The 12,463-nt window shown below is 42.6% G+C and overlaps 1 protein-coding gene across 1 annotated transcript; it reads left to right on the top strand.

Annotated features, from left to right (window-relative positions):
* Nucleotides 1-366: 366 nt before the first annotated feature.
* On the top strand, nt 367-8,888 carry T265_13126 (hypothetical protein; the record flags this gene model as incomplete). Its single annotated transcript, XM_009167318.1, has 4 exons — nt 367-594; nt 2,846-2,930; nt 2,985-3,075; nt 8,699-8,888. Coding segments are annotated over 4 exons (537 nt in total), but the record flags the coding sequence as incomplete, so codon positions are not given.
* Nucleotides 8,889-12,463: the final 3,575 nt, after the last annotated feature.

A 12,463-nucleotide genomic window follows, 5' to 3' on the forward strand; every position in this document is an offset into this window, starting at 1 on the left:
CTTTCATTGGTGGGAACTACTCACAAGGTTGCTGAAAGCTCTTCGGCAGCGCACGACCGGTCTTGCACTTTTTGAGACTACTCATCAGGTAGGCACAGTCCCCGAGTTTTCGTCAACATATTATGTTCTACTTCCATCCTCATAGTTAAGGTCTTGTCGTTGGAAGATGACAACTTCAGTGCCAGTCATAAATCCAAGCTTACTGCCAAGAGCACTTCGTGAGCACGGATGTAGAGCACGTGGAGTACGAGGTCAAGGCTGCAACATCTCCCTGTTTCTCTGGCAGCTGAATGCTCGGAACTATTTCCCTGTCCAAGCATGGTAAACTAACGGACTGCGTTTTCTCCCCTTACTTCGGTAGTAAAGAATTACATGGAACTCAATTTGGTTTTCACGAGAGACTCCACTGAATCTCTCGTTTATGATATCCTTCAACCAAATGTGCTGCACACAGGCCGCCTCATGTTTCAGTTGGCACGATATTCGAGATATCGCAGTATATTTTCGTGAAGGATACTACTCACAAGGTTGCTGGGTCATATCACAAACGAGAGATTCAGCTGAGTCTCTCGTGAAAACCAAATTGATTTGCAAGTGAGTATGCTTCTCGAAAACAGTGCAATTCGGGTTCAAGTACACCCTAAGGTTGACGGAAACTCGGGGATAGCGCCTACCTGATAAGCCCCAAGAAAGGCGAACAGTTTTAGCAACCTTGTGAGTAGTTTCCTTCATGAAATTTACATGGAACGTTTCTTGGTCAGTAATTAATTGACACCTTTGAAAAAAGAAACCGATAATTTTTTATAATTTCCCTACCAGCTATGAAGTTGGGGCCACAGGCTCATTTTAAGCATCTACACTGAACTAAAGCGACGTTACTACTAAAACAAGAAAAACAGAGACTAACAACATCCAACGGAGGTACTTTCAGTTTCACTCGGAAAAGGATATCCTTCACTTATCACAAACATCAAACATGGGGTTCCAGTCCACGGCCGTTCCGTGATGACATATTCCTGATTATATAATCGTCCAAATATATTTCTTCTGAAAGTATTCCGCAGCCTACAGACCTGTGTGCTCTTCAAGGAATCGCTGAACACGTCCCAGCCTGATGTCAAAACGGACGAGCGATGCACGTGACACATAATCGATCTAGATGAAACAACAGATTGAACCTGCATGATGTATCGAGTGCCACTAGATCGTTTCAAGGACGTCAGACAAAATTCAAGGGCAGAGGAGATCCCTATTTGGATACACTTACCAAATGTTGCCAGTATGTACATCCTCAAGCAAAATCTTCGGTCTTACCATGACCGACCACCCATCGTTTATTATTCTCAGCAGGGACTGCATCAATAACGGTTGTTTGCAGAACCAAGTGTTGTGCTAATTCAAAGAGGGTACTTTAGGGTACCGTCTCAATCTAAGATCTTTCATTGGTAAAATCCGACTAGTTTGCTTCAAACATGTATGCAGTGATCATTGTCGAATTTCAATCCACGTATTCGGATAATGGAACAGAAGCCACTTTCGCAAAATGTGACGAATACTCGGGAGGGTGGGATTTTTCCAAGGTACAAAACAATGGATCACACTTCTCGCTAATTCAAAGATGAATCTGCTCCGTCGCTTGTGGTTTTTGTAGCGACGCTCCTCCTCTTGTGTTCTCAAGCTGCTTGAGAACCAGCTTTGAGTTTTCAGATATGGCTATAATCCCAAGCAAATGAGGATTGTAGACAGGGAGTGAACCAGTGTGAGCCCACACGTCATTCAAAAGTTCAAATTTTCGCACTATACAGTAAGACGAAACAACAAAAGTTCATCATGGGAATGTCTCAGATTGTGCTGATACCACTCCCAGTTGCCTTTCTTGATCAAACGTTACCTTCATTTCGAATGGTACGCACCATCGACTAACTGAAAATGGCTCTATTCTTTACTATTAGTAACAGAGTTACGGTAGAAAACACGTGTTCTTTTAATGAGGGTTGTATAGCGGAAGCAAAGTTGCTGAGGTCATTCCGTACGATTAAACCTAGGATAGTGAGGCCAGATCTACAAAACCAGATGCACGAAAAGTGAACCAACCCATAAGAATTCACGTGACATACGGTGAGGCGGAAAAATGATTTCCCTTATAGGTAGTATCACGTACTTTCTACTTGCTTCGATTGGAGTTCGCTCAGCCCTACTTCACTTCGCTCTTCCTGTTTCGACAGCGTGATGAATAGTGGGCAACAAAATGACCCCTGGCCGGTTTATGAGTGCCACCAACGACCATTTTTACAACATCATTGATGGTAGTCCTACCGCTGTGCTCAGCCTTCCTGGCCGCACTGCTTAGAACTGTAAAAAAACGTCATCCAATGCTCCATCTATGGAACGTTGGTAGGTGCACACGACGTTTCTATGTTCGACTTTCAATCTTCGTTAATGTATTGTACTTTGTATTTTGGCACACCCATTGCTGTCATCCTCTAATGTAATGCACCGGTTTGTAGTTGGCAAAAAATCGCGGTACTGTGATAAATAATTTTTTTTAGAATGATACTACTCATCTGAATGAATATGAGTAGTAATAGCAGACGGAAACATGCTCTAGATGTGCTTTTGGATATACTCAAAATTCATACTCCCTTACAGCTAGAAGAGAGTATTCATTATGGAAAACGCACGGTTGTTTCCAAAACGGGGGGTTTGCGGGATAGGTATTTTGTTCATAGCCACACCACTCTCGTTTGAACGGCCGTGTTCCTGCTCTGGCGTAATTATTCCGGTGAGTACACACCAAAGGCAAGCACTGGACTCGAGTTTCGCTCTTATTAGAACTCATCAGCAGTGCATATCCAATGGCCGTGCCGGGATCTGAACCCCGGACACCTGACATACGAGGCGAGAGTGTAACCACTACTCCACCAACGTACGTTGGACGCATCTGAAATATCCCGTCTGAACAAGTGAACGAGTTCACACTTCAGCGATGTGATTGGTGTGTCCGACTCATCGAACGACGACCCAGTAACTGTCCTGGTTGTGACGATCGATTGACCCGCCAGTCAGGACTTCCCAGTCAGGTAGCGTGGCACACGCTTGTTCCCAAAATGTCTGATCATGCGTGTGACTGTAATGAGGGTTCAGTCTTTGGCCTGAGGAATCTTGAAGTGCTTGTTTACAAATACGTTTTGAATACACTAAACCAACCCGGTCGTGGTCGAAAAATGCTTGGCTGAAATACTGTTTATTCTAATGTTAAACGCTTGATACAAATATATATATGTATATATATATATACATTCTTGTATGTTCCAGAATATGAACCGTCATTTTCAGAGTTCAATACCACCGGATGGCTGAGGGTAAAGTCAACAACATAGGACTTATTAAGCAGATATGTCGCTACAAAAAGTTGCCTCTTAATCATAATGACTGAAAATTACGCAATCGTGTGCGTGCTCACACAGTTTAAGCTCAGTATACAAAAATAATGATTTAAGTAAAATCGGTTCTCCTCGTTCGTCAACTTGAAATGTAAGTCAGGCGAAATGACTCATCAATGACTGCCAGATAACTATCAATTTTAGTGACGTGATTAGATGCACTGAAATCAAAATTATGTGGTGTTATGTATATTTATGAGTCCCCCTTGTGTGTGCATATATAGTTGCGTGATAATTGGGCATTTTTTTAAAAATAGGTTGGGAACCAGTGAAGTTGCTGTGCTGGATAGCACAGTGGGGAAGATGGGGAATTCAGACCTTTTAGATGACTTTGGCAAAAGGTTTTTTAAACCGCCTTCTTGGCCGGAATTTATGGATGACTGGAGGAAAATACTAAAAAATGTTTCCGAATAGAAGTTAAAGGCGGATTGTTATTTTAAACCCGCTGTTTACATAATCTAAACTCTCAAATTAATGTTTTTGTCAGTATCTGTTATTGCCAAAAAATCGTAGCCAAGTCATATAAACAATCCGAGTGGTAAAAATTCCTAAATACGTAGCCCAAACCACGAAAAACCTTTCGGGGAAACACACGTTGCAGTGCGGCAAACATTAATCTGTCGGAATTCCGCCCCTTCTCACACTCCCGGTGATTTGAGTTTGAAATTTCAAGGTCCGCTACCAGGTTCCAGTTGGTTGAATTAAATTCCCTCTGGGTGTCAGGTGTGTACGAAAGTATCTCAGTTTTTGCCCCGTTAGTTTACACAATTCTTTAGACAACGCCGTTATTAAATTGAGTAATAAATAAAATTTAAAAAATTACAATTGAATATTAAATTGAATCAATTTTCTGACAAAAATCTGCTGTTTTCAGTGAACCAGCGGGACAGAATCTTTGAAATTATGTAACACAGCTGGTCAATTTGGAGTGGACTGAATTCTGTATTTGGTTCTCGAAACACAACATCACCACCAAATTCATTCACAAACTGAACCTGGTACTACGCGTGTGATATATAATGGTCAGACAGTCAGGCCCAAAACAAGCCCAAATGTACCCTCTTGTGCACCGATTGATTGTGTGTAGATCTAGGAACGAATACTCACTGATGCTTCGCTGGGTTTTCCTTGCATCGAATTCCCACCAGTTACGGAATAACACGCTGTGATCTGTTGCTGCGGTTACAATACGCCTTTGTCTTGTTGGCGCCGCTGCTACTGCAGTTCTGAAACGTCCTCTATGGGAACGAAACTTTCATTTATTACTGTCTGTACATGGGGATTCCGGAACCCACGGAGTCTGTGTATTCCACGATAGAAGGTCACCAAGTTACATGAAACGTTTCTCCAGCTTGGTCGGTGGTTTGCGATTTCATAACAGTGTCCAAGATACCTTTGGGGATAAACTGCCAGCCAAACAACTTCAACGAATGTATCTTCGGAAAACACTCACAACAATGTTTTCTCCTATTTTTTTAAAAAAAATTAAGCATTGTTGTCAATCGCCATAAGTGAGTTACAGAAAACAGAAAAACTTTCAACCTTATTGTTTCTTGCCCTTTCAAATAAAATTCTTACATGATCTTGTTTTTTAATTACAGAAGCCGTAAGGTTGCTACGTTTGGATATTCGAATACCTGGTAAAAGAAGTCAAGTATAGTTCTGTAGCAAAATAAGCAACAAAAAGTAACCTTATTAAGGAGTACTTCGTTTGGAAAACCAATCAGTACAAATGAGACGGCATTAGTCCGATCACGTGACCCCTTGCTTGTAATTAACTCTTGTTTAACTACTACCGCTTCGCTCTAGAATCAACCACTTTGGATGTCCTGAGGATGCGGAATGCCCCTTCTAGAACGGCTGATTCGCGGGACAAATGCACTGAGTTTTAACACTAGTTAGGCACCTAAGCAGTCATGTCAGGGTGATGTTACTCTCGACGGCAATGCCCTTCCGACACGATAATGACACTGTGATGCACGGTATCTGCCCACAAACGTTTGTCCCCCATCCCTAGCATCCTTGGAAAAATATCGGTTCTGGTTTAACCGTTAAATGACTTTTTCAGCCAATATTGTTCGCTCAGAAAATGTAACCAGTATCGAAATCCTTTCGGTACTTTCCTCTCTAAATGGAACAGTTTAGAGCAACGAAAAATGACTAATTTTTGGATAGACTCACTTCGGCCGTCCTCAAAGATATTCTAAATTCATTCGAAAGGTTGTCAGTTTTTCGGTCGGTCGGAAACTACATTTTTTCCGTCACACAAGACTTGTGTCTGTTCGTCGTTTCATCCCTAACGCTCTCAGGAGATGCTCAATGTTTTCATTTTAGTTCACCATTCCCCGTTTAGGCGGCTAATATACTACTGAAAATTGATAACAATCATATGATCGTTACTTTTGAAGAAGGTACTTTAAATTAGTGAACAAAATCAGTGTCTTTGACCTGGTGATTACTTTTTTCTAGTCCGAGAGATAAAAGCTGTGTGCACCTATTGTAACAATCCGTGTGTATAACGTAACCGGTTTTTCAACGGGCGTATGATCCCTCTGAACTCCGGCACATTACATTCATTAAAGTCGATATAATACAGCATTTTGTCAGCAAGAGATGTAGACCAATCATATTCATGCTTTTCAAAAGCAACTAAATTGTAGCATACCTTGCAGATGACCAATTTTCGTTGTTTCTTGGAATATTCGTCAGAGCAACTACCTTTAGAGGCAATCATTTTTTCGATCTTATCAATTCATGTGCCACCATGAATGATGTTTTCAAGCCAAGCACCTCATTGATTGTGATGGTGACGTAACCGAGCTCGTCAACGTTGTATACATACAGGCTCATCCCCTCCTAGGCTAACATCGATAGCGTGAGCATCGTTTTAACGGTTCATACCTGTGGATTCTGGTACCAGCGCCAATGTAATAAGACGTGGCAACGTTAAAACTCCTGCATCGCAGACATATGCGCGAAAATCTCCTTGATCTAATGAGTGGTGTTTATTCTATCCCAGCAAATTTACAGTACTATAAAGTAAAGCCTTGAACAGTCCGTTTTTGGTTCATCTATAATTTCAGACTCTCTTGAATTAAAATACAGATTTGCACCAGTTTAAGTGCCACAAATGTGTCAGTTCAATGCACACTTTCCTCGGATTTAGTTTTATTACAGGATGAGCTTCAAGACACAGGAAGATGCTGCCATAAAATTCATGCGTGTGCGGTTGTTGCATCCAAACCTTCTCAAAGTTTGACCTAGAAACCAGCGTGAAGAGAGCGTTAGTTTTTTTAAAAAAAAGTTGTCCTGATACCATGCCAACTGTGAACATGCACTTTGTCACGCAGAGATTTATGGGGATTGACGGTGAAGGCTCTGAGAATTCCTCTGAATTAATAACAGGCCAACATTTTGTCGATTTTTCACTGAGACTGAACACGTCGCGCAAAACACCATTAGCACGCATCGTTGTGGTTTGGAGCGTGGAGTGCCTCGCGTCGTTCAACCTCCAAGGAGGTTTTATTCGGCGGGTTCGACATGGTGCCCCGGGGGGTTCGCCTCGCTTCTTTCAGTCGGCTGGTGTTCCAATGAATATATGCATCTCCATCAGTCATTCCGAAGAATTCCCTATTGTCAAGTTGGTAAAACTGATCTCATGGGCTTGAACGTGCGTTCAGCATAAAATTCAACACGCGGTGTTCCCGAGGATGTCTTAGTAAGCTTGCACCACAAACCGGTCGTTATGGTGCGAATGGAGTCCCAAGTTCAACGCTAGATCTTGCAACAAAAATGGTGGTATCCACTGTCATCACGCATGACAACCAAAAATTGCGACAAGGATTTTGTTTTACAAATCTGTCGGGGTTTATTCCAACTATTCAACTGCTCCTTTGAACCATGCACGTGATGTGACCTCTGTCTTTAATATGTGAGAGAATCTAGAGCAAAAACTCACCAACATGTTTGACGCAAACAGACATGTGTACTACTCGCTAACGCAGTACAAACGGGCCATTCCCCATTGGTTGACAGATGTGAGTGCGTCACTCTTCCCTACGTGGATTGTGCATCGGGGTCCCCCACGTGTCATCGCTCCGAATAGGTGCCTGTATCATGAAATTAATCTGTTTTGTGTAGTCTACATTTGGTCACTAGATGCATCCTAATGTATTATCTTGGCGGTGGTTGTTCTGTTCATCTCAAAGAATGTCTCAGGATTTCTGTGAGTTGTAATCCAGGTACCATAGTCCGAAGCGTAATGAGAAATCCGCTATTCCCGACCCACAACCATAGAATCTAGACTATTTAGAATGCCGGAAGAGATTATGCGGAACATCTCCAGGCGAATGTAAAGTTGACCAAAATGGGCAACGAAGGGTCGGATAGAAAGGGAACAAGCAAGCAAGAGACAGGAGGTTCACTTGGTTCCTGAGAATACGCGCGCAGACCATTTGCCCTTCAAATCACCATTTCACGTTACTAATGAAGTAAATAACACGAATGTGAATAGTACTCCCTATAAAGTTCCCAACCCTCTATAACTCGTCTGTCTTTGAAAGCAGATTTTGTATAATTGATTAAATGCACTCATCAATAAAACACGCCTCGGTGTCTTGAACACCGTACCGACTGGAAATCGAGATGGTCCTTAAACGGAATACCATGAAAAAAAGATTCAGACGGCAATATGCTTAGTCATCACTAACATCATTTATTTCGAAAACGAGTGTGTTTCACCTCCTGGATCGTTATCATATTTTTCAATCCGACAGTAGATATCTGAGAAATGTTGATTCTATCGTCAGCTCTCTTTTGAACAGTTTGAGTACCGACCAGATTAGTTCAGTAATGTCATACCGCTTATCTGTTGAAAGAACCCCATATCTTCGACAACCTTGGGAGGCAGACGTGAAATTCGAAGGGGTAATTTCACCCCCAGGTTCCACCCGAAGCCGCCGGTTATCCGGCAATATAATGCATTCCCTAGGAATTTGCTTGTAGGTCGCTTATGCTAGATGGTGATACTGTGTGAGTTAGGAATTTTACTCTGGGTATGGTTAACAAACATGTGTTTTTCACTTATTATTCATGAAAAGACAACAATAAGACAGGTGTTTTGAAATAACTACTCAACTATTATCAAGAAACACACTCATTTGCAAATCAATTTGGTTTTCACGAGGGACTCAAATGAATCTCTCGTTTATATTCTACAACTGAATGTGCTGTTTACGGGCCGCCTTGTGTTTCAGTTGGCACGATATTCGAGATAACGCAGTATATTTTCATAAAGGAAACTACTGACAAGGTTTCTGAAAACTCTTCGCCAGCTGACGACGGGTTAAGCCCTTCTCCGGGCTCATCAGGTAGGCGCAGTCCCCAAGTTTCCGTCAACCTTATGTTCTACTTGAACCCAAATTGGACTGTTTTTCAAGAAATATGAAAATATACTGCGATATCTCGAATATCGTGCCAACCGAAACCTGGGGCGGCCTGTGTGCAGCACATTCAGTCTCCCGTAAAAAACAAATTGATGCGCAGCTGAGTGTATTTCTCGAAAACTGCAATTTGGGTTCAAGTAGATCATGAGGAAACTCGGGGACCGCGCCTACCTAATGAGACCTAAGAAGGACAAAATTGGTCGTGGGCTGTCGGGGCGTTTTCAGCAACCTTGTGAGTACTTTCCTCCATGAAAAAAAACAGTGTTTCATTATGAAGCAAAATTAACACGTCTGTATGATTGGTCCTTTGGGACGATTTTCGAACTTTCTGAAACTAGTCAGTGAAGGCACTAGCTTTATAAATCACAGTGAAATTAAGTTAGAAATACCCGTTCTTCATCAACTGTATGTTCAACACAGTCTTTAGGCCAGGGAAACATAAAGCACCGATTCGGGATAAACCGAGAGTCAAATCTGTCTCCCGTCGCTGTTCGGGAATCCATGAGTGTGGCGTCTTGTCCGTTTTATATCAAACAAGCGGTAACAGTTAGCAGATACAACATGTTAAGGTACTGTAACGTGGGCTGAAGCAACCAGGAGAAGCGCACGGTGGTTTATCTTTGGTGTGCTGCAAGTTATTTATTTCCAAGGTCCAAGTTGACTGAATCTGCCAAAATAAGTAAATAGTCCTATCAGGAAGGTCAGCTTCTTGAAAGCAAACACTGAATGCCTGAAATCTACAGAGACTCTCAGCTCCGCTAGATGTTGATCAGACAGACAACGCCCCCGCAAAACGCAGTGCGTCGCAGCCTCGTGCCAAGGCCAGACCGCGTGCGTCAGCATTGGGCCAAGTTCAGACCTATCGCTCCAATAAATAGCTTGAGACCGTCGTACTTTTACACTCACACGCACTCACCATCTAGAGCATGCTTGTTCGGAATATAGCTTTGTTTTGCCCTTCATTGTGTCTTTTTTTCCGCCACTAGGCACTGGAGCGGGTAAGCAGCAGACGCCACAGATTGGCGAATCAGCAGATATGACAAGTTTGATACAAGTGAAAACTCTCACGCGAAAGTTCAATTTACTTTCCGTTGCGTTCGCAAGTAGTATGGAAAGTGTTTCTCCAAAAATCAGGAAATTCAGGGGAGTATGGGCTGTTGATATTTAAAAATCATGGATCACAGCTTGCTTCAGCGTTGTTTAGCTTGTATAGACAAACATTTTCGGAAAAACTGCTCCCAACTCTCGAAGAGCGGCAGTCCCAGAAAAACGAATTAGACAATTTATGTCTGGTTGGGTCACTGATGAGTGGTTAGCATATCGTCAAATTATTGGCACTGTCAGCCAAGGACGGATGTTGGCAGTGTTATTTCCAAAATACATTAATGCTGAACGAGTCCAGTGCTTAGAGATGATGAGCAAAGGGTAACTGCATCGTATGGTGGTCCACAAGAAGTCAACTCTTTTACTGTGTAGTGAGTATCAAAAACCATTCCAACTCTAAGTGTTTATGACTCGTAAGTGATCTTCATTCTGTTTTATTGTCGTCTCAGACTCCTAAGATTAGCCCAACTATTCACACGAATCTGCTTCATCCGGCACGTCCAGGTGCGCAAGATTCTCCCTCCATCTTGACAATAAACGTGGAGCAATAAAGAACTGGATATATTTCTCCTTGTGCCGTTCAAATGCATTGCTGAGTCACTTGGGATGAGTGACACTCATTGGGCACCATAACTCACTCACAATGCACGAGATGGCAATCGCGATGATATCTCCGTAACTAGATGGCCTGCTCTCTGAATTCCATAACTAGGCAGCTGCCACTCACAGTCTTTGGTTACCCGCCTCCCGCCTTGTTTCTCAACCACGATATTGCGCAATAGAACGCTGGGCAACACCCAAGTTATGCTGAAATAGAAGTAACCGGGTCCAAATACCATGAATGATTATCTTTTTAGCAAAGAATTTGAATAACCTAGGGAAGTACTTACGAATTTCCCTACTCACACAATTGCCAAACAACACTGAAGGGATGAGGAGTACCGGTTTCAGGAGTGCCACAAACCCATTATTTTCCCAAGCTCGGCGTTTTCCAAAGCCCAGTTATTTTAGCACCATCAGTGGAATGGGGCAATTTGTCAACGCTACGCTATTCCAAAGTCATCCTCAACGCATTAGTTGCTTGCTGTTTTGTGAGTGACAGTTGCTTGAAAACACTCTGATTTGCATACGCACACGGTAACGCGAGGAAAACTGCAACGTTTCCAAAAAGTAAACAGGAAATAAAATTAAAGCCATCCGTTGGGAGAAAAAAAACGAAGGGTATTTTTGGTCTTCGGTAAGTTTTTAAACGGAAAAAAAGACCAAAACTGTTCACTCTCCACTAGAGAAATATGGATCAACGGTATTGTGACGATTCGCTCGACAATATGAGATATAAACGCTCCTCATGGAGAGGCGCTTGTCAGAAGATGTTACATCAGGAAGGTACCAAACAGGAGATTGAGACCGTCAAATTCACAGGAGATCAATCAAGCTATGCGAAGACCGTTTCCAGAACTATCAGATACTGTTTATATATAGTCAAGTCACAGACAGACAAGGAGGAATTCATCCACTCAACCCTGCACTGACGATGTCACCTCGATTGGTGATGAAACGTTTGCAATCCAACTAAAAAAACGAAGGGTATTTTTGGTCTTCGGTAAGTTTTTAAACGGAAAAAAAGACCAAAACTGTTCACTCTCCACTAGAGAAATATGGATCAACGGTATTGTGACGATTCGCTCGACAATATGAGATATAAACGCTCCTCATGGAGAGGCGCTTGTCAGAAGATGTTACATCAGGAAGGTACCAAACAGGAGATTGAGACCGTCAAATTCACAGGAGATCAATCAAGCTATGCGAAGACCGTTTCCAGAACTATCAGATACTGTTTAGAAGCTATATAGTCACAGGTAGACAAGGAGGAATTCATCCACTCAACCCTGCACTGACGATGTCACCTCGATTGGTGATGAAACGTTTGCAATCCAACTGCCAAGCTCAGCGAACAGACTAACAATCAAGCAGCGCACCCAAGCTACCTATATTCCACAACATTGCTAACACAAGAGAATAAATTGACCAATTCATAGAGACGCCTTCTACAGAAGAATCGTAAACAGCGCTGTGAAATCGGCCAGAAGGTGATGTGTTACGAGAATATATGGAAACCAGCCCAAAATGAAAGTGTGTGAGTGCGGTTCAGGTCGGTTTTTAACCACAGGTATCTCAAAGGTGCGAAAGTACTTGGTCACCAATGCTATGCTTTCATTTTTTTCTTGTTGATCGGTGGGCCCAATCCTATCGATAGATGCATATTTTTCCGCAACAATTTCTTTTTCAATCCCTAGTGAAGGAAGCCCTTGCAGTGGAGTTCGACACACCGGCCGACCGCCAGGAGGCTATGAGGCGGTTCAAGACGGCCTGGATATGGCCCAACCGTGTTCTTCGATAGCCTACAGCAGTCGTTGGATCGCGCTTTGCCGGGAATCGGCCGAGGCATCACTGGCCATTTTGCAGCCGCAA

This window comes from Opisthorchis viverrini (assembly GCF_000715545.1).
Source record: "Opisthorchis viverrini unplaced genomic scaffold opera_v5_38, whole genome shotgun sequence".
Lineage (NCBI taxonomy): Eukaryota > Metazoa > Platyhelminthes > Trematoda > Opisthorchiida > Opisthorchiidae > Opisthorchis > Opisthorchis viverrini.